Below are 21,932 nucleotides of genomic sequence, written 5' to 3'. Positions count from 1 at the left end.
GATCCTTGGATTTGCTAAAGGAAGGACGGGGATTGGCAGGGAAGGCAGATTCTAGGGGTGTGGGGAGGGAGAAGGGATGGGGCAGACAAGCCCCAGGGACTCTTAGGACAGAGATGCCGAATCTTTGATTTTAGAGGGTATTTTCCTTTAGTAATAACCTGCCTAATAACCCCAAACCTCTAATTGTTTGGGAAATACCAAGACCCTTTGTGAGATGACTTTTTCTTGAGAGCTGGTTTGCTTTAGGGGTTAACTATTGGGGTATTTTGAGTGATTTTACAGAAACCAAGGAAAAGAAGCCCCATTGGCTGTAGTAAAGAGACGGCAGAAGTACCCACCAACAGAGGCCCCTCAGCAGGACAGGCTGGCTCTAGAAGAATGTCCCAGATATCTGCAGAAGCCTTGGGGGGAGCGCCAAGTTCTCCCCAGGACATGGATGCTAGGGGTGGAGGCCAACCTCATTAGGGACCACAGGGGTGGGTGGGCTGCCCAGCTGTGGAAGTATAAGCCTCAATCTGCATGTGGGCTTGCGCTAAGTGCTGCCATTTGCAAAGCAGATTCACATCCACCAACCTCTTATGAGCTGCCCCAAAGGCTGCTGAGGCAGTGTCAAAGGACAGGCTCAGAGGCTCAGAGTGGTGTGTGGACATGGGCTGGAACCCCAGGGCTCCTAAGACCACAGCTCTTTCCTCTCTTTCCGGCTGTCACCAGCAGATGCTGGGAGGTGCAACGGGGATTTATGGCACAGGCTGCAGGAAGGAGCTTCCTTCCTTTTAGGTCTCCTTATGCCATAGGCCGACTCTGCAGACTTGCAGAGATACTACAGCTTTGCTAAGTGGTCCCGATCTCTAACAGGGGGCTGGAAAGACCAAAGCAGGTCATGTTCTCCCCTTGTGCGCTGGTTTTCCCATTAGCACAAGGCTAGGTCTCCCTAGGCTCTTCCCGTTCTAGGAGATGAGATCATATGCAAACAAAAGCAGGCCAAAGGCATCCCACAGACATCAATCGGTTTGTTACTTAGGATTCTTTGCTTTCCATGACACATACTTCCGATACATGAGACTGGAAGCTTCCACTGCATTGGACACAAAACTTCCCGAGTGATCAAATTAATGTGATAGCAACTTCTCAGAAATGCAAAGTTCTTTTTTCCATTCTATTCTGACATATTCTAGCTCCATGCTTCAGGAGCTAAGAAGATTCCAAACCAACCCAGCTTAGTTTCAGCAGGGTATCTGGGAAGAACTTCACTCTAGGGCAGCTGTGGATACACACCGGAGGCCCAATGAGCTCAGGGATATCCGAGAGATTCAGGAACCCGTGGGTGATGTTAACCAAAGACTGAAAAGAGAGAAAACAGACAATGAGACAGAGGGTAGCACATTCCACCTTGTTCCTGGCAGGGAGTCTTTAACTGAAGTCACCCCAGCACCACAGAGCAGAGGCAAACACAACACCCTAAACTCACTGGCAGCACATCCATCCCCTCCCCACCCCTTATGAAACAGCGCTGAGCTGCTGTAGACTTTCTTCTTTCAATTAACCTTAAAACTGCACCATCCATGGGGTGTCTGGGTGGCTCAGTCGGTCAAGCGTCTGACTTTGGCTCAGGTCATGATCTCACGGTTCGTGAGGTCGAGCCCCGCGTTGGGCTCTGTGCACACAGCTCAGAGTGTGGAGCCTGCTTCGGATTCTGTGTCTCCCTCTCCCTCTCTGCCCCTCCCCTGCTTGCACTCTGTCTCTCTCTCTCTCTCTCTCTCTCTCTCTCTCAAAAATAAATAAACATTAAAAAAATTTTTTTAATAAAAATAAAAAAATTGCACCATCTATGAATGTCTTCTCTTTTAAAATTTTAAACACACACACACACATATTTTTAAAGCATATATTTCCATATATATCTCCATAGAAAGCATGCAGCGTTGACAGTGTGTGTGTCCGTGTGCCTATTTTACATCAACGGCATCAGGCTGAATGTAGAATTCTTCAACTTGCTTCTTCCAACAATGGAGCATGGATGTCTTTCCACATGGAACTGGGGGGTATGGACACTTTTGTTTTAATGGATTGCTGAAGAGTGGTCTAAAGGGGCCTTGTAACTTACACTGCTACCAAAGCATATGAGACTCACTATTTCACCACACCCTTACCCACCCTGGATATTTGTAATCACTTTTTTTTTTTTTTTTAACTGTAGGCATCCTTTTTTCCCCAGTTATTTGGGACTTTTCTGTCTCTCTCTCATCTACCAGTATGGCATCACTTGTCTCAGAAGAGCCACAGTTTTTCACCAGTGTGATGCTCTAACATGAAGGGGACCTTGCTCTGCTCCCTGCCCACACCCCAGCCTTCTCTACAGTTTTCCACCACTCTCTACACCCTCCATACCCATCAGCCTCCTGTGCCTTGGATTCACTCACGTTTTCCTATTCTGTGCTGTGGCTCAGAGTGTGCCTGCCATCTGAATTCTGGAAGTCCTGTCCTTTGTGCCTACCTGGTAAGATCCTTCTCAGCTCCTAAGTCCCTGCTCAAAGACACCTCCTCCAGAAAGGCTTCCTTAATTTCACATACCCCAAAACATCTTTCCTCACTCTTCTCCCACTTATGTTCCTCTGCCTCTCTGTCACAGCCATTCTCTTGACTGCAGATGCTGCCAATAAGAGGAGTATTCTGGAAGTACTGTGTGAGAGAACCGTGGTACTGGGGCAGGAGCAGACACAAGGGGTGTGCTGGTAGGTGGAAATGCCAATGCCAGATGCCAGCTACATGCCTTCTGTGTAACCACCATCCCTGAAGTTGTGGACAACTTTCTCTCCCCTTTAGCGAAGGCAGAAAATACATAGTCATGCTCCAACCTGGCTGGTACTCACACTGGACAAGACCTCGATGCGCCCTGGCGGCCCCCTGGGCCCAGGGGGTCCCACAATGCTGGCTCCATCCATCCCTCTGTCACCCTGGATACAACAGTGATAGTGGAAAAAAATTCATTGTACATGGATAATGCTCCTAGAAGCTGGCTGGAAATTTCTCCCACCCCCGCCTCAGATCTGTGACCTCACCTTGGGCCCCTGGTCTCCTTTTTCTCCTTTGGGACCCTGGTAAAACAAACAAACAAACAAACAATCAAACACATTCTTTGGTTTTCTTCTCTTCACTTTGTTTACTCCTCATCTATCCTCACATCTTGCCATCTCTCCCTCAGCTCCCACACGGATTTTGCCCCGGGAAGCAAAAGATGTGGGGCAAATCCCCCTTCCAGAATCAGAAGGAAGAACACCCACGGAGGCTCTCTCCTAGCATGGGGTGAGTGTCCTCTTAACCCTGACTCTCAGAGCCCTCTGCATCTGGAGGATAGGGAAGGTCTAATTTAACCACAGAGAGGGGTATGCTGCTTGTCCCTTCGAGGCTCTGTTTCTGCTGGGCTGGCGTGCTTAGCTCTGGGTCCCATTTGACAAACATAATGAGATCTGGGGGTTGGTCCTCTTGAGAGCAGGAAATCATTGCAGAAGAGGGACAACATCTCCCCAGGGTTGGACGCAGTGGGAAGGGGCACTTGTTGGGAGCACAGGGTTCTGAAATGAGGCAGCAGGTAGGAGGCAATGAAGCAGACATGCTTGATGGTAAGGGACTAGAGAGAGAGAGGGAAAGAGAGAGAAAGAGAGAGAGAGAGACAAAGATGACTTTCAAGTTTTCCCCTATGATGTTTTGTGCAAAACTCCTGTGCTGCTCCTTAAAGAAACAGGTTGTAAAGAGCACCCAGTCTCCCCGCTGCATGGCTGGAAGCTGGAGGTGCAGAGAGGGTGAGTTACCAAAAGGAACAGGGCCACGGCAGCACCCCACAGCTTCCCCACTCCAGCAGGACAATATGACAATCCTCAAAATGAAGGTTTCAAAACTCAACCTACACTTGAAACCGCTGGTCCAGAGATCCTGGGTTCATGCAACAGCCTGATGCTTCCAGACCCTTCAGTATCCTGGAGAAGGAGGAAGAATGAGAATTTCACATCCAATTCCAGAGCACATGCATGTGCCAGGTGTGGAGCTGGGACCTGGAGCTGGCTGGGCCCAGTGGGGAGTCACACACAGCCTCTGCCCTCGGACCCGCATTCTCTTAGCTGGTTTTTCCAACAGCCCCTAGTGCCCATTGTTCTTTAACCACAAAAAGGGTGGGGGAGTACCTCAAATCCAAGTCCCATTGCACATCCAGGGCCTGGGGGCCCTGGGGGTCCAGGAGGCCCTGGGGGTCCCATGACCCCAGGAGCGCCAACTTGTCCATTTTTCCCCGGCGGTCCTGGTAAGCCTCTGCTGCCAGGGTCACCCTGTAAGGAAGAGGACGGGCTGATTGTGCAGCTCTGGGGTCGCTGGTAAAAGGAGTAACATACACGCCTGAGTTGGGAAATCATTCTTTGAACTAAATGAGGTTGATGGATTTTCTGATGGGCACTGCTTCCAGGTACAGAAACCACGGTCTTGCTGACACTTGGAGACAAGCGGATGCGCTCCTGTGCACGTGTTTGTGCGGAGGGAGGGCATGGGAAAGGAGCAAGTGGTTTCCCCCTCCCTCTCTAGTGGGTCTGCGGTCCCAGAACAGTTCCTGAGATGTGTTTCTCTCTGAGAACACATCTGAGAGATGTGTTTCTCTCCCCGATGCTTATATACTCAGCAGTCCAATTACAGTAAACCCAGAGAAAGGGGAAGAATAAGAAAGCTTTCTCTTTTTCTTCCTTTTTTTTTTCTTTTACCTTTTCACCGGCTGACCCATTAGGCCCTCTTGCTCCCTGAGGAAAAAAAAAAAAGGCAAGAAAAAGGCCCAATTAATATATATTTCAGTAGGTATATTCCAAAGAAAATGCAGAATTAGAGGCTTTCAAGTAACAGGTTATTAGATGAGCTGACTTGAAAAACCCATTTTTCAACTCTTAGCTCATTACCTACCTTAAGAGTAAAAAGGAGAAGTTGGAGATTAACCAGGGAGAGACTGCAGAGGAAGAATTCCCTTGGAGAATTATCTGTGTACTGGCGGGTCCCTTACCCCACCCCTCCCATGTCGGAAATAAAGAGATAGGTCTGCTACTTGAGGCCAAGAAAGGGGCTTCAAAAACTTGATATGTATTCCCTAGACTTTTGGAGAATTGTGAACTGGTGACTGGCTTTCTTCCGGAAATATCTAAAGACAAAAGGCTGGCTGGAGTGGCCCCAGGATGGGGTTGGGGGGTGTTTCTCTAAAGCAGGTTACATGTATACCCCTAATGGGGACCACAAAATAGGTTTTCTGGGGTGTAACATGTGGGTCCCACAGAATAGAGCCGGCTGTGAGCTCTGAGTAGAGGGCAGAACCAACGGGAACTGGTGGCCAGGAGTGGTCAACCACAGGAGATATGGCCCTACATCAGGGGACTGTGGTTGGGGGCCTCCAACGGGAGAAACTCTGAGGACTCACAAAAGGAGTCAGGAAAACATCCTGACACCCGATTATGATGTACCTACCATCTAAGGCTGTGCCCTTCCCCAGTCCCCTCTTATTCTAGGTTGGATTGCCCTTCCAATATCAAATCCATAGGAAGGACAAAGTGGCTAGTTCCAAAATAACATGCTCAAAAATAAGATGGTGAATGATACTGAATCTGAAAATAGTGAGGAATACCAAAGGGAAAATACAGAAAGCTGAAGCCACAGACTTCAGTAGTGGAGAGAAAGCACAGGGGAAAAAGTATCCTGCAAAGTGGCGGTGGAAGCGAGGGGCAGGGTGTGGTGCTGATGGGCAGATAGGTCGAAATTCCGGAGCAGGAAAGCCAGCCAGCCCTGCCCATTCCCCCTCACCTCCCAGCCCCCACTCCTAGAACAATAAGAGCTATTTACTGGAGCCAGGGCATTGGGCAGAGCCCCGAGTGGCTAGGGAATCCTGGGAGATCCAGGGATACCCCAAACTCCTAAGACCAGCTGCTGAGGTGCCCTGCCTGATGGCACACCCACTGCCCCCATCCTGAAACCCACTGAAACCTGCAAGCCTCGGAAGTAGCCGCTGCCCAACTCCTCAACAATCTGTATGAACAGAGGCAGAAAACAGACCAAAGAGAGATTCCAACTTTGAAAGCAAACACACGAGCAAGAAACAACACATATCAGAGGGAGGGCAACACTATCAAAGAGAGGCATACAAAAATAAAAAATAAAATAAAATAAATAAAATAAAAATAAACATTTAAGAAAGACAGGCAGCAGTGCCGGCAATAGAATGTATGCCCAAGGAAGGAGCGTGAGGAACACAACCTTATCAGGACTTTAAGCGTACAATACATATTCTCAGGGAGAAAAGGGAGGCTATTACAGCCATGAAACATGGACAAATTATTATGAAATAAGCACAATGCTTATATGAAAGAATGAATTAGAGACCTTAGAAATAAAAATACATTAGCTGTTGAAAGGAAGTCACCTGTAAGGGCTGAATAACAAGAGATGCGCCTTGTCACAATCAGGCTGCAGTCGCCCAGGGCATTAGCAGGTGCAGGGAGGGGAAGGGGTGCTTCGGCGAAGGAAGCAGTGGTGGCTGGGCTCAGAGGCTTCTCTGCCTGCCCACTTGACCCAGGAGAAACTACCTGTGACCATTCACCATGGGCAGAAACAAAAACAATCGGGTTCCGGTTCTGCTGCCTAATCTGGAGGCTGCGGTTCCTGCGCCTACATTTCTTGGGCGTGACCAGCCGCGCCATCATCTGCTGCCTGTCGCAATCTGTCCTTGAAGGAAGTGCCAACCGTATGCACCTTTCCAGTAACAAGTCAAATCACAGTCAGGGAAATTGTGAGAGAGAAGTCAAATTAGCTTCATCTCTTGACTTCTGGACTCTATTCTCTGAAAACCTTACTGTTGTGTTGCCAGCTGAGCCTGTCAAAGAAAATTATGTTTGGAAAGTGAAAAACTGTCTTTTTTAAATTGCCTTCCCAGCTCTTCAAATTAAGAGTATGTCTTGTAGCAGTTTCACAGGAAGTCTAGAAGATATTTTGGACCTTGAGTTACCGGTCTCAGAAGCAGATGATTTTATCCAGCTTGTACATGCAAAAAGGTAGTATTTAGACCCATTCCATTGGCTCACAGATTTGGTGGCCACCATTTTGGAATCTGAGCAGATCAGCTTGGGGATGGGAGAGCTCATCTTAACTGGAATTTACACGAACAGATAGAGTGAAAACTGGGAAACTCCAATTACAAGAGTCAGCAAAGACTCTGCTCCCAAAATGATAATGGCAGACCTATATCCAATTCCTCAGTGTGAGGCTTGTGTGTCTTACAATTTCAGCCAGCCAAGCTGCAGGTCTGGTTGTGGAGATGAAGTGTGGAGAGGTCAGTTCTACAAGGGAAATACTGTAAAAGAATAAGGTGCAGGAGTGCTACAAAATCATGCTTCAGAATGCATTAGAAATTTCTGCTCATTATAGTTATCAGATTTGCCAAGGACATTATTAGACTTCAACATACAGGAACATCAAAAAACCTAATAAATACATGGATTGTCGTTTTCTGTTGTGGTATCTCAGATGGCACAACTTACTGCCTTGTGGCTGTCTGTCACTTTTGCTCATGGTGTTCGTTCCATCGATAACTTCAATTAGTTACAATTACAATTGACCTTGGTCTATTTGGTTTTATGGAGGCCCATAATCCTGATTTTGTACCAAACACATCTGATGGTTAAAGGAGATATGAAATAGGAAATCGGGCCAATATTGGAATTTTTAATTGAAATAAGCTGTTACGAGCTCCAAACCATTACTGGATCCTTGTTAAATGCATGTGGGTTCCATAGAATGGAGCCAGCTGTGAGTTCTGAGCAGAGGGGAGGACCAAAGGGAACTGGTGGCCAGGAGTGGTCAACCACAGGAGATATGGCCCTACATCAGGGGACTGTGGTTGGGGGCCTCCAATGGGAGAATCTCTGAGGATTCACAAAAGAAGGAGTCAGGAAAATATCCTGACACCTGATTATGATGTACCCACTGCTTAGGTTCTTAAGGGGCACCCTGTTTTTAGTGTGTAAGACTTAGATAATTGCTCAAAACCAAACTGGGGTTACACAGAGAAAGGGAAGGCAATGATGAATTACTTGCATTTCTTCTCATCCCATGGGGAAGACAGAATCTGCTTTATAAGGCCCAACACTGACATTTCGGTGGCTCAGTGAGATCATTCAAAGCCCATTACGGGGAGCTCCATGTCCCTCAGCAATTCTGGACACAGAAGAAAATGTCAAAACACAAGCTCTTTTCTGCCTCGGTGTCCCAGCACCTTTTGACACTGAAGAATACAATGAATCATTCAGAGTGTGAACGAAGGAAAAGAGTGACAATAGTAAATATGCTACATGTGTGCCGCAGATCCGGCTGTCACAGTGTGCAATGCAAAAAGCAGAAAGGAATGTCATAGAGACGTGTCTCCGGCACGTTCTTCAGCATCCTTTCCAGGAACATTCAGTAGCTGAGAAAGCAGGATACTCTTCGCCTGTTCCTTCATGGGCTAAAGATCTCAGAGTAGCTGTTCATCTTAATTTTGGGAAAATATATTAAGGAGTACTCCTATCATGGAACTCAACATAAAATAAACTATTTATTTCAAGAATTCTTAAAGACCATCCACATTTTGATGACAATCCTACATTTGAAAATAATGATTATATATGACAATATTTTTTTTTTCCAGTCAGATAAGCTTGGACCTCATTCTCTGGGAAAAAAAACTCCCCTTTAGACAACTGCCCAGACTGGTCTATGCGCCCTGTAAGTGAGAAGGAGGCTGCTTTCTGAGCAGCATGAGAAAAGATCTCCTTACAAGAATCCATGCAACTGCGGAAGGCACTTCCTGGCAAGAAATGAGTCCCTTGGAGGTGTGCAAGCCTGAAGAACAGATACTGTGGAGGGGAGTCAAGGATCAGCTGTATCATTGGATCTTATGCTGGGTTCCCTCCCAGAGACTGCTCATTTTCTGTAGTACATTTCTATTATTTTACATCCATACTATGCTCCTTGGTTTACTTTTGGCTTTTAAAAGTTATTTTTAGGTAAATGTCATCTGCAATGATTCCTTTGAGCTCTCCAGATGTAAGTTTCCAAGTCCTTCTAGAATCTGCTTTTACCTGACCAGAAAGCATCTTATGCACATAGTGCAATGAATTAGGACTCACAGCAAATTTTGGGGGGTGGAGGTGGGGAATGTAATTGATCTCCAACAATCATCCTATACAAGCCTGCCACCCTGTGCACGGCTGCTCCCCTGAACAGTGCAGAGTGTGCTTACTCTGGTGTCAGCATGCGGATGTGGGCACGGGTATTTTTAAATGCCAGACGAGCAAGGGAGGGGCATGTGGGGGCGGGTGCAGGAGAGCTGGCAAGAAGGACAGGGAGGAACAGTGTGGGTCTGTGATGTTTCCCGAAGAATCTAATTTCTTATGAAATAGTCGGTACTTGTATAGAGAGTTCTATACAGCTTGACAACCGTTTCTTTCTTCTTTTTCTGAGAAAGGAGGTTTCCGCGAAAATCGAGTTACTGCTTCAATTGAAATAAACACACTTGAGAGCTGTCGGCAACTGGAAAATCAGTTCCGTGAAGATGGTGGTGTCTAGGGAGTTGACATTTTCCACGACTTCATGCCGTGGAGTACACAGAAGACCTTGGTCCTTATCCCAGCTGGGAGGGACCCTCCCTCCTCTGAACCCCAGTTAAACTCATGCTTGCCTGTATCACCACACGGAGGCTTACCTTATCTTTATTGCCCTCCTTTGCAGGGGACTTGGCTTATCTCATCAACCCCGGATGGGAACACTGTAGGGGCAGGAACCCCGCCCCCAAGGCACCACGTGGGGTTTGCAGACCGAAGAGAGACAGGCTTACAGAGAATGAAGAGAGTGAAGGGAGCAGCAGATTCGCTAACCAAACGCTAACAGGGGCCTGAGCCAGAAACTAAGGACACACAGACAGTGCTAGTGCTGTTTGTCAGGGGAGGGGTGGGGGCACAGGTAAGCTAACATTGGCTAAGAGGAGTCCCAGCAGAACAAATACCGTGCTAACGGAAAGCGCAGGAAGGAGGGCTCCCTTCTGCTAATAGGGAGTCTAAAAGGGCTTCTCAGAGGATATATCCAAACTGGCCCTTGGAGGATGAGAAAAGGGAAAGATCACTTGAGATGGGGAGAAAGCATGTGCAAAGGACAGGGGGCTGTCCAGGAAGAGCATGCCCACAGCACATCAGTAGTGCTGCTGGTTGACCCAGAAGCCACGTGAGGGAGCAGCAGGAGATGGAGCTGGGAAGGCAGGTCTGCACACAGGGTTCGGTGCCTTCTCAGTGGAGAGGGCTGTGACTGGAGAGAGCCTGAAGCAGGAAGATGGACAGGTGCGGCAGGTGGGCAGAAGGTGGGTTACAGGTGGGGAGATGGGACGCTGTCGAGAAGCCTGATGCCATCGTGTGGGCCAGGAGAGGTGAACATCAGATCAGGGTGGAGACAGGCAAGAGAGGTGACTGTCAGGCGGGCCAGTCCTAGCAACAGGTGGGGCACGGCAGGAAGAGAGAGGAAGGAGGGGTTAGAGATTCTGCCTTTGCATCCTCGTGACTGGGTAGATGGCAGCACCATTCACTAAAGCTGGAGATGCTGAGCTCAGGTTTGGGCATCAAGAGCCCTGGGATGGGAACATCCAGCAGAGAGAGGATTAGGAGGGGATCAGAAAGGGTCCTTCACCTAAGAGGCAAGGACAGGCCCAGAGGTCAGAGACAGGCAGTGTGGGCCTGGTGGCCCCCATGTGTTGGAACCCCCCCTGCCCGTACCTTCTCCCCCTTCATCCCAGGAAGGCCGGAGGCTCCATCGGGTCCAGGCTGTCCCTCAGGGCCCTGGAGAACATCAGTGACAATCAGCCCATAACATCTCTGATAAGAATCAAGCATGAACCTTTCTTGGAAAAGGAGGCCAGGGCTGGGAGGACCGAGCGGGTGAGGCCAGTGGGTCCAGGAGGGTTGTGTTGGTCCAGGGTGGAATGCTGGTCCCTGGCCCCAGCATGGCCACTGCTGGCTGTGTACCCCTGGACGAGTGTCCTTCATTCTCTGGGTTGCATTTTCCCCTCTGAGGGGGAACAGGAGGTTGAGTCAGACTAGAGGGTCTCTAAGGACCCCCTGCCCCAGGCCCAGCACTTCGATATCCCATAATTCCAAGATTCCATGAGCCTGCATTTCCTATACTAAGATAAAGCTGCAAAACAGTGTATAGGATGGTGTGTTTCTCGGCTTCTGCTTCTTATGAGCCTTAGTAATGACTCAGCTGAGGAGGACTTTTGTTTACAAATGTTAGCTAGCTGCTCGCTCTTATCATGAGTCTTCATGCTGGGGTATGGGGTCTGTACACCCCTCCTTGGATAGAGGAAGTCTCATGGCCACGGAGAGGGGGGAAATGACCCCAGGGGCTCACCGGGGGCCCAGGTTCACCAGCAGCTCCATCCTTTCCAGGCGATCCAGGGGGTCCCATGAAAACATCAGTTCCTGGTTTTCCTGGAATCCCAGGTGAGCCGGGTGGGCCCGGGGGACCTGGGGGACCCTAAAAGGCAGATACTCTGTTAAGAAACAGCAGGGGAGAAAGACATATCATATGTTTTCACTCATATGTGGAACTTGAGAAACTTAACAGAAGACCATGGTGGGGAGGGAAGGAGAAAAAATAGTTTCAAACAGAGAGGGAGGCAAACCATAAGAGACTCTTGAGTGTGGAGAACGAACTGAAGGTTGATTTGGGGTGGGGGGGAACAGAGGGAAAGTTGGTGATGGGCACTGAGGAGGGCACTTGTTGGGATGAGCACTGGGTGTTGTATGTAAGTGATGAGTCGGGGGAATCTACCCCCAAAACCAAGAGCACACTGTATACACTGTATGTTAGCTAACTTGACAATAAATTATTAGAAAAAAGAAAAGAAAAGAAACAGCGGGGGAGGGGATAAACATATACAGAACATCAGAACATATATGTTCCACCCATTCTCTCTTTTCCTCACAGTAACACTGCAAGTAGAGACTGGTGTTCCCACTTAGCTGATGGGGAACTAAGGCTCAGTAGGATATTGTGGCTTGGTTTGAGCTCACCCACTCATGGCTAATTATTAGAAAAGCTTGGATTTTAACCCAAGTCTTTCTGAGCCCATTATAGCATGTTTTCTCCATATATATATATATATATATACACACACACACACACACACACACATATATATATATATATAAAATAAAAATCCAATCAGTTGGAATTTTCAGAGGTGCTCTAGCTAACTTAGTTTTCTGATTACCTGGCAGAGTGGTCAAAAACTGCCTGTTGTTAACCCTTATTAAAAGGGTTATATACTACTCTGCAGTGTACTAGTTTCTTTCGCTTCTGGCTGGGTTGGCTGATCCCACCAGCCTGGAAGACCCATGTGACTCCCACTCCACTTATCCAGCGAGTCCAGAACCCTTCCTTCCCTATCCTGAGGAGGAGGCAGATGGGTAACTGAGTGGAGTGTTCTAGGTAGGGATTCAGCACTGGGACTCAGACGAAGGGCTGGCGGGGAGGTTGGGGCCCCGGAACAAAGCCATCAGCTGCAGCTGGAGAAGAGAGGTGCTTCCCAGGAACCAGGGACGATGGGGGCCCACCTTGGACTGAAGGCTGGGGGAGCAGGAGCAAAGAGGGAGAAGGAGTGGTCTGAACTGGTAGTAGGGGTTGCATCAGGGTAGGGAGGATTTCAAGAAGGGCCTGGAAGCCAAGTGCTAAATGCTACCTAGAGAAGAGGCCAGCAGTCAGTTCTGTATCATCGGTAAAGGGGATGGGGGCAGAGCCAAGGCAGTGGTGAAGGTCATGGGCATACTTGCTGTGAAATAGCCCTGAATGCTAGGGAAAGGGGGCAAGTGGGAAAGTGGAGGTCCTAAATATAAACTAAGGCTCATATTCACTTAAAACAAAACTGACTGAAGTGGAAAATGCCAAACATATACAAATGTGGAGGGAAAGTATAATCCTCCTGATTATCGAGAGGGCAATCCCAGGCACCAGGTAGTGTCATTCTCACACTTACTCTTAACAGCTCCTCAGTGCGCACGAGGTCCCCAGAGCCAGAGCCGACGTCTGAACCCCAGCCCAGGCCAGAGCCCTCGGCCTCAGCGCTCACCTGGAGAGAGAAGAAAGTCCCACCACTTGGTTTCACCTGCCACTCCAAGGACAGCCACGTCACCAAAACTCTTCCCTTATTCTGTAGCCCAGTAACTGCTGCTGCCAACTTTCCTTCCAGCCTTTTCTCCCACTTCCCCCTCCACTGCTCCCCTCCTCCCTCACCACCTCCCGCTGCACAGCCAATAGGTCCTCAAACATACTATGCTCTTTCACATCTTCTCAGCCTCCCTTTCTGCCTTTCAAACTCCTACTCATCCTTCAAGGCCTAGTTCCACTCTCACCTCCTCCATGAAGCCCTCTTACCTACCCCATTTCCAGGTGGAATTCATCTCTCCCTACTCTGTGTTCCCCACTAACCTCTACTAAGGTCTCGATTTGGTAGTAGGGCCACCTGACTTGAAGCTCAGTTGCGTGTGTCTGTCAGCCCCTCTAAACTCTAGACCCAGGGTCTGCCCGATCCTGAGATACCTCTGGATGCCCAGTAGCTAGCATAAGATCTGGTACCAAGAAGACACTCAGTGCATACTTGTTGAATGCCATCAAATTCCTCCAAAGAACAAAGGTAATTTCTGAAACTCTTTTCTGGTATTTAGTTCCCGAAGACAGGAACCAGGAGAGCCTTAATTCAATCATGGAATGTCCGTGGGGCACCTGCTAAGAGGCTCCAAGAAGAAGTTGGGCTGGGTTTAGAGGGGCGGAAGTGGTGTGCACATGCAGAAGGGAGGTAGTGACAGGGTGGCTGCTGCCACCGTCTGAGGGACCAGGAGGCACTGCACAGCTAGACTCGGGGCTTGTAGACTGACCAGATGGGGTGTGGGAGGCAGAGGGCCACTGCAGGTTGTTTCCTGATTTCTGTCTTGGTGACCAGGAAGATGGGGTGCCACTCCCAGAGACAGGAGCATCCTGAGGGAGGAGCGGGTCTGGGGGGATGGTGATGAGCTGTTTGGGACGTGGTTGACAGACGCGTGGGTCCTTCAGGGTGCAGGATATGAATGGGACATAAACAGACTCTGCTCCTGAGCTCACTGAGGGTTCTGATAGAGGTGAAAGCCCCAAGGTCTCACTGGAGGCATCTTGGATTGAAAGGTAGAATCATTAGGGGCGCCTGGGTGACTCAGTCGGTTAAGCGCCGGACTTCGGCTCAGGTCATGATCCCACGGTTTGCAGGTTCAAGCCCTCCATCAGGCTCTGTGCTGAAGGCTCAGAGCCTGGAGTCTGCTTTGGTTTCTGTGTCTCCCTCTCTCTCTGACCCCCCACCGCTTGTGCTGTCTCTCTCTCTCTCTCTCTCTCTCAGAAACGTTGAAAAAAAATTTAAAAATAAAAGAAAGGTAGAATCCTTAGCCTGTGGCTAGTTGTCAGCAAGCCCAGTCCCTTAACACTGTGTGTGTGAGGAACCTGGACAGGGGGTCTCACCGTGGCTGCAGTAGGCCTGACAGGTTCAGGGTGGCCAGGAAGCCCCTCCCCAGCTTCACCCTAAAGAGAACGAGATGGTCAGTGGAGTGCTAGGCACCGCCACCCCCCCCCCCCCCCCCCCGCCACTGTCCCTCCTCTTCTCTGTAGAAACCACTCATCTTTAAGATGAAGCTTCTGCAGGGGTGAAGAAGGCTTTGTTTTCATGCGCCAGCCCAAGGGCACCTTGTCCCACCCTGGGCTCAGGAGCCCTTTGTTTCTGCACCACATGTGTAGGGTAGGTGGATATGGTAGAAATAACCAGGCAGTAGGGACCCTCCCCACCCTGTCACCTAGGCCCCCCCCCCCCCCCATCTAGGTCCTGCCAGAGCCTGGTAGCCAGGCCCAGCATGTCTCCCTCTGAAGCAGGTCCTGGTCGCCCTGCCCCTCCCACCAGCCCTGTAGCCTGTCTTGCCTATAGGCCTGCCTCCTCTGACAAAAAAGGTGTCAGAATGGCCTGAGCCCCAGGAAGGAATGGAAACATGAACGGTAAATCTGCACAAAACCTGTGTGGTATGATGTCCTCCTCTGACTCCCTTACTGCTCCCCAGAACACTGGTGGCATCTAAAGTCCACTGAGGCGGTCAGATCACAGTGAGGACACCACCCTCCCCAATGTCCTCACAGGCAGCCTCATGAGGCACCAGGGCCAGAGCACCCTCCTCCCTGGGAGACGGCCTCAGCCCTGAGGAAGGTGAGGAGGGCAGAGGACCAGGACCAGCAGGCTGACAAAGAGTCTCCAGAGGCAGCCAGGTTGCTGCCTATTGCCAGAGTAGGCTCCCTGAGCAGGTCCTCCCCAGGATGTGGGGCTCCCGGGGGGCCATGGCCCTGGTTGCTGCGGGCATATCCCCTCGGCAATAAACTTCACTGTTGCTTCAGAAGGAGGAGTTTGTTGTTTTTCTGTGGTGACAGACACCAGACAAAGCAGTTCCACCAACATCACCTCATTTCATTCTGACTACTTCTGTGTGGGGTAGTCATCACCACCCCTGTTTTACAGATGGAGAAACTGGAGCACAGAAGGGGTAAAGATCTCTCCAAAAATTCTACAACTACTAAAAGCACACCCAGGTCTCTGAAGCTCCCGTTTGCCTGAAGCTTTCCCAGGAAAAAATTCAGGGACAGAGCCTGGAGTCTAGCCACAGAACACCAGAATTGGAAGGACCCTCTGATTACAGATGGAGAAACTGGCTGCAGAGGTCAAGGTCACTGGTTGGTAAGATGTGGCAAGAATTGAGCCCCACAATGTTTTTGTGGGTCTCCCCGACTCTCAATTTGGTTTCTTTGGGGCTCAGTCCTCTCAGTACTCCTGCTATTTCCTTGACCAGAATTGACTAACCCCAAATAACATGCTCAGGGCACATGACCAGATCCAGTGTGGTCTCTAGAATGGTCACAGCACCAGCCTTTTCTCCTTTGGGCCCAACCTGCCCTTCCATTCCCACATGCCCTCTCTGATCCTAAAACAAGAAGATGTGGTTAAAACCTGGTCCATGCATTTGGGACGTGGAGCGGCTCAGCTCTGATGAGTGAGCTGTTTAGCAAGCTGAGGATGGCCAGGGGCCTTGCAGCGAGCCCCATGAAGACAGAGGTGTGGCCCTCTAGTCTCTGCTGTGTCCCTAACACCCAGAAGACACTAGGCTCTTGATAGTATTTGCCAAACGACTAGTGGGAAGACCTTAGAAATGGAGTGACCTCATTTGAACCTCATGGACCTTGCTGACCAACTTCTGACCCATGTCTGAAGACGGGTGGTTGTGGACACTGCAAAAACCAAAGGTAGAAAGTCCAGACACCAAGGTTTTCACCCCTACTCATCTCCCGGGAGCAATGTGGCCCTGTGTGACCCCTAACCTCTCTGGGCCTCATCTGCAAAATAATTCGATATACTAATTTGTTGAGTGTGTACCATGCACTAGGTAAACTTTTTCACGTGTTAATTCATTTAATCCCCAGCACAACCCGAGACGCGAGTACTATGACCCCATTTTATGTATGAGTAACCAAAGATACAGGTGAGAAATTTGTCACAGGTCTACGGCAGGGCTAGATGTGGATGTCCCTTTCACTCATTTCTTTGGCTGACTCTGAGATTCATAATGATCCTAACAAGGTTCCAGAGTGAGTGCTCTCTTGGCTGGTCCCTATTGTGCTTTTAAACCATTTGCTCAAATGGAGGCTTCCATTTCACCTCATTGCCAGTTCCTGACACAGGCACTTAGGGGTGATCTGTTATTAGTCACGTGCCAGGATGAAATACCGTGTGTTTGTCTTTCCCTCCCCCCTTCCCCGCCCCCGACCCAACTCTTCTTAGAGCTTTTAAAAATTCCCATTGTAAATACGCTCATGGCAAAAACACCAAAATGTATTAGGAACCTACCATCCTTCCACAGTTCTGCCACTTTGAGGCCACAACTACTAACGATCAGGGAGGGTATATCCTTCCAGGGTTTGTGCGTGTGTCTATTCTTCTTCTTCTTTCTTTTTTTTTTAAAAGTAGGCTTCATGCCCAGTGCGAAGCCCAGTGTGGGGCTTGAAGTCATGACCCTGAGATCAAGACCTGAGCTGAGATCAAGAGTTGGACACTTATCTGACTAAGCCACCCAGGGGCCCCAACTTTTAAATAGTTAAGACCACACAACGTAACTGAAGTTTATAACCAGCTTTTATCATCTGACATTGTGTTGTATTTCCCCCATCATTAAATACTCCTAAGAAGTATAACTTTAATAGCTGCATGATGTTCCATTACTTGAATACACTTTATTCAATCAACCCCCTACTGTTGTCTAGTTAAACCGTGTTCAATTCTTTTCTATTATGGGCAATACTGAGATTAGCAAATTTGTATACAGTTTTTTTTTACATATAAGACTACCTCCTTTAGGATTAATTCCTAGAACAGAAGTTTCTGGATCAATAATATGTCGTTTTACAGTTGTTAACATGTGTTGACAAAGAACTTTCTCAGAAATAGTAATCTACCTTCCCACCAACACAGCTGGTCTGGTGAGGCCCTCGAGTGCCAACTTGTCCAAGTGGAAAAAACAAGGGATCGAAGGACAAATGACCCAGTTTCTCCAACAAATTGATGGCACAAAGAAAAAGGAAGGTGAGAGACAATCATAGACCCAAAGAGGCTTAAGAAACACATCAGCCACACACAGTGTGTAGTAAGTGTTGGGATCCAGAGTCAAACTAATTGCAAAAAGGCATTTTTTAACAACTAGGGTATCAGACGATATGAAGGAACCATTGTTAATGTTGTTAGAAGGATAATGACATCCAATCAGAATGACCACTGATGGACAGCATTGTGGCTAACGCTGGAGGGGAGAGTCCCAGATCAAACTATTAGCAATGTGCATTAAAGTATTCATCAGTTAGATGATGCCATATTTGGGATTTACTTAAACATATTTCCAGCCTCCATCTCTGCTCCAAAAAGATGGGCACAGAAGGTGGAGGAGATAAAGCACACGGGCAAGTTGATATTTATTCACATAGGGTCACAGGTATGTGGGGGGCTTATTATAGTACTCTAAATCCTTTTGTGAATTTTTACAATTTCCATGATAAAAGGTTTCTGAAAAGGAAAAAGGAGGGCTGGTTCTATGTACATGTGCTGCACTGATGTGGCGTCACTGTGGGGGGATATGGTCTTGGTGTTTTGGCAGTCACAATGTATGACATCACAGCCAGCTGGGTGGGTCCCAGTGAGTTGTATGGTAGAATCTCCTGGGAGCTTGAACCCCAGATGGAGGGGCTCCTCAACTGGTCTGGCAGTGGATTCAGACACCTGCAGCATTTTCAATGTCCTGGTGTCTCTAATGTACCGAGAGGGTTAAAAACCAGAGCTCTTGTCTACCTCCCTCTGTTTACAGATGGTAACATTGACACTCAGGACACATCACGGGTCAGTGGCATTCCCGGAAAGAACCCTGGCCTCCTGGCCCCCAGTCTGACACCTTTCCACCTCACCACACTCTCAGGGAAGTTCAAGAGCATGAGCTCTGCTGGCCTGCATGCCTCAGTTCGAAAGTCAGCTCTGCCTCCTCGAGGCATGTAACAGCAGACAGGTTTCTGGAGGTCTCACAACCCTCACCGACAGACTGGGGCCCATTCACCTTGTACCAGACAGAGGTGGTATGAATAGGGTCAGATAAACTCGGAACACAGAGTGCTTCACAAACATCAGTGCAAACAGCTTATTTCCTGCCCCTCAACCGTGAACTCCTTGGGAGAAGGAACGAGGCCATGCCCATCTCTATCTCCAAGTGTCTGGACTGAGGCCCTGAATTGCTGTGCTGAGTCCATGAGTAAGTCAATAAACAAATGGACAGACTCTAAATAAAGAGACAGTTAAGCAGTGCTGACGACCACTGGGCCACTGGACGAGGTCCTTAAGGAATGGGCACTCTGGACGCCAGTGTGCTCTTGAGTCTGATCCCACGGCCCTCCCCTCACGGGCCAGCCCTGGAGCACTGTGACAGGTCACACGCCTGTAGCTCAAGTCAAGGCTTTGAAAGCGTGGGTAACCAAGTGCTGTTGAGAAGCTGATATGCCCTATCTGGTCACCAGATTGTCTCTTAAAAATAGTGACATCTAGGGGCACTTGGTGGCTTAGTTGGTTGAGCATCTGACTTCAGCTCAGGTCATGATGTCCCGGTTTGTGAGTTTGAGCCCCACATTGGGCTCACGGCTGTCAGACGGTCCACACAGAGCCCACTTCGGATCCTCTGTCCTCCTCTCTGTGCCCTTCCCCCGCTTACGCTCTCTCAAAAATAAATAAATATTAAAAAAAAAAATAGTGACATCTGGGAGCACCTGGGTGGCTCAGTTGGTTAAGTGTCTGACTTTGGCTCAGGTCATGATCTTGAGGTTCACAGGTTCGAGCCCCATGTCAGGCTCTGTGCTGACAGCTCAAAGCCTGGAGCCTGCTTCAGAATCTGTGTCTCCCTCTCTCTCTGTCCCTCCCCTGCTCACACTCTGTCTCTCTCTCAAAAATAAATACACATTAAAAAAACATTGTGACATCTGAAAGCCATTTCATTCTGATTCACACCCGCCATGCTGACAACCAGCACTAGGTTTCCTCATTCTAAAACACAAAGTTATAGCCGTTAAGTGGTGACAGCCCCATGCATGTGTACAGAGCTTTCCAAACATTCCCTGACCTGCATTCTCTGACATGATCTCAGAGCCACCCTCCCAGAGAGCTGAGGAAATGAGGCCCAAAGTAAAGAAAGTGTTTGCAAGAGGCCACACAGGAATAGCCCAGAAATATAGAAACTCTCTTTGGAGGGGGCGTGAGGGTCACCCACACACACCTCCGAATCCCCACCAAGTCTTACAGGCTTCCCCACGTTCAGGATGGGACTCTCATGACATTTGAAATGGGGTCTTTGCATCTTTGCCAGCTCTGCCTATTAGGAAGTTCTCATTTGAAATGGAGGACGATTTGGGACATGAAGCCAGGTGCCCTAGATTTTTATCTCTTGCTTTTTCCTCTGCATACTGCAGCTTCCTTGTGTGTTCCCAGGATAGACGCCCCTCAAATGCCCAAATTTGGAACTTTATGAACCAAACTGAAACCCGCTCTGAGCCAGCCAGGGGCAGTCCCTCCCAGGACTTTCCTTCTCTCCCCTGTAAGAACGGCCGTGCAAATCTCCGTGCCTCTAACGCCACTTACCGGAGTGACCGTTCTTTCAGAAGCCACTGTGGGTACGGGAAGTGGGGGCCCCTCAGGGAGGGTGCTGTCCAGCTCTTCTGCCACAGCCACGGGGATGGGCTCCTCCGTGGAGGCGGCTGCTAGGTCTTCCTCATCGCCAGGACCCTGGAAAGAAAAACCAACAAGAGGAGTCACCTCACCTTACCTGTGACGCAACGTGCACACAGCTGCCGGAGAGTCTGGGTGACTGTCGTTTCACAACACTTTCTTACCTTCGACCGTCATTACCCACCACACATTCGCAAAAGCACAGACTCACAGACTCAGGATCCCCCTCCAACAAATGCATCCCCTCTGGTGATGGGGCGCTCCTTCCCCCCTGCCCCCAGCAACCCATTCTGACTTGAGAAAATTCCTGGACAAAGCTAGGAGGTAGCACGGTCGGGACTCGCATTCTCTGACCCGCTCTGTCATGCTGCTTCCACCGCACCCTGCCTTCCTCGAACGGCACCTACCCAGATACGTGCTCTCACAAAGCTGAGGGCTGCATTTGCCCCTGGGGAGGGCCAGTCACTGTTCCTGTCTCGTGACACTGACCCCTCTCCCCGCTGTGAGGCAGACGGGATACCAGAACCACTTACAGAAGTGACCTCTTGCTCAGGGGCCGCTGTGGGTGCGAGGGGAGCCAGGCCGTCTGTAGGGACACCACGAGCTTCCTCTTCCTCAGAAGTGCTGAGGGACGCTTCTGCTGCAGCTGCTGCTGTTGTTAATGTTTCTTCACCGACTGGACCCTGAAACAAAATTGGCATGAGAATCGGCCGCCGTTTCTATACCCCTGGGTCAGTGGGTGTGTGAGCGCAGGGAGGAAGCCACAGCCACATAGATAGCATGGCCAGATAGACAGCCAGATGGATAACACGGCCATAGCTCTGCTCAGGCAAGACCTGCCTTGGCCCACGGACTCCTGGAGCCCCAGGCTGGAGGGCGCCTGTCAGGCCAATCCACCCACCTCCCGGCTCCCCTACAGCACACCTGTGCCGAGGGCCTGGCCTCAGCCTGCACATCTTTAGCTCCGGGGTAGCTGCTTTCTACTGAGTCAATACTCGCTCCCTAGTTCTCTCACCCCATGACAAGTGCTTTGCTTTTCAAGAAGTGGGGGGAGGAAGGAAATGAAGGGGAAGGATAAGGAATGAGGGGTCAAAGATGAGAGATGAAAGAGAAGAAGAAGGAGGAGGGGGAAGAGGAGGTAGAGAAGGTGGTGGCAGCCACTTTGTTAATGAAAATAATCCACATAACTTGCAAGGGGCCCGGAAGCGCTATTAGCTGGTCAGGTAAGCATCCCCACTGCAAAGTTTCCCTCGTGGACCAAAGGTGAAAAGGCTGGGAGCAAACGGATGGAGTGATCTCAAAGGCCAATGTTGTTGATATTTGATGGCCAGACATCCCCTCCATTCATGCAGCAAATATCCACTGAGTACCCACCATCTATGTGCAGGGATAAAGACAGATCAATGAACTAGATGTATTCGCAGAGCTTATGGTTGTAGGGAGCCAGGAATGAACCATTTACCAAGATTATTATTAATTACAATTACGATGAGGCCTTCCAAAGAGAAGTTTGGGCCCCATGAACGTGTCTGAGGAGGAG

General features: G+C 49.4%; 1 protein-coding gene across 2 annotated transcripts in view; it reads right to left on the bottom strand.

Annotated features, from left to right (window-relative positions):
• COL15A1 (collagen type XV alpha 1 chain) overlaps positions 1 to 21,932 on the bottom strand; it is a 108,384-nt gene that overhangs the window by 29,828 nt on the left and 56,624 nt on the right. For both annotated transcript variants that reach the window (XM_019454366.2, XM_019454367.2), the window contains 12 exons: positions 20,926 to 21,075; positions 20,306 to 20,449; positions 14,578 to 14,637; positions 13,070 to 13,162; positions 11,443 to 11,568; positions 10,809 to 10,871; positions 4,743 to 4,778; positions 4,179 to 4,319; positions 3,906 to 3,974; positions 3,060 to 3,095; positions 2,871 to 2,954; positions 1,276 to 1,341 (listed from right to left, as the gene is read on the bottom strand). In XM_019454366.2, the coding sequence (XP_019309911.1) occupies positions 1,276 to 1,341; positions 2,871 to 2,954; positions 3,060 to 3,095; positions 3,906 to 3,974; positions 4,179 to 4,319; positions 4,743 to 4,778; positions 10,809 to 10,871; positions 11,443 to 11,568; positions 13,070 to 13,162; positions 14,578 to 14,637; positions 20,306 to 20,449; positions 20,926 to 21,075 (1,068 nt within the window). The remainder of the gene's footprint in view (positions 1 to 1,275; positions 1,342 to 2,870; positions 2,955 to 3,059; positions 3,096 to 3,905; positions 3,975 to 4,178; positions 4,320 to 4,742; positions 4,779 to 10,808; positions 10,872 to 11,442; positions 11,569 to 13,069; positions 13,163 to 14,577; positions 14,638 to 20,305; positions 20,450 to 20,925; positions 21,076 to 21,932) is intronic.

The sequence above is a fragment of the Panthera pardus genome, unplaced genomic scaffold, assembly GCF_024362965.1.
Source record: "Panthera pardus isolate Hobbes unplaced genomic scaffold, ASM2436296v1 HiC_scaffold_20, whole genome shotgun sequence".
NCBI lineage: Eukaryota > Metazoa > Chordata > Mammalia > Carnivora > Felidae > Panthera > Panthera pardus.
This window is presented reverse-complemented; position numbering and strand designations above follow the sequence as displayed.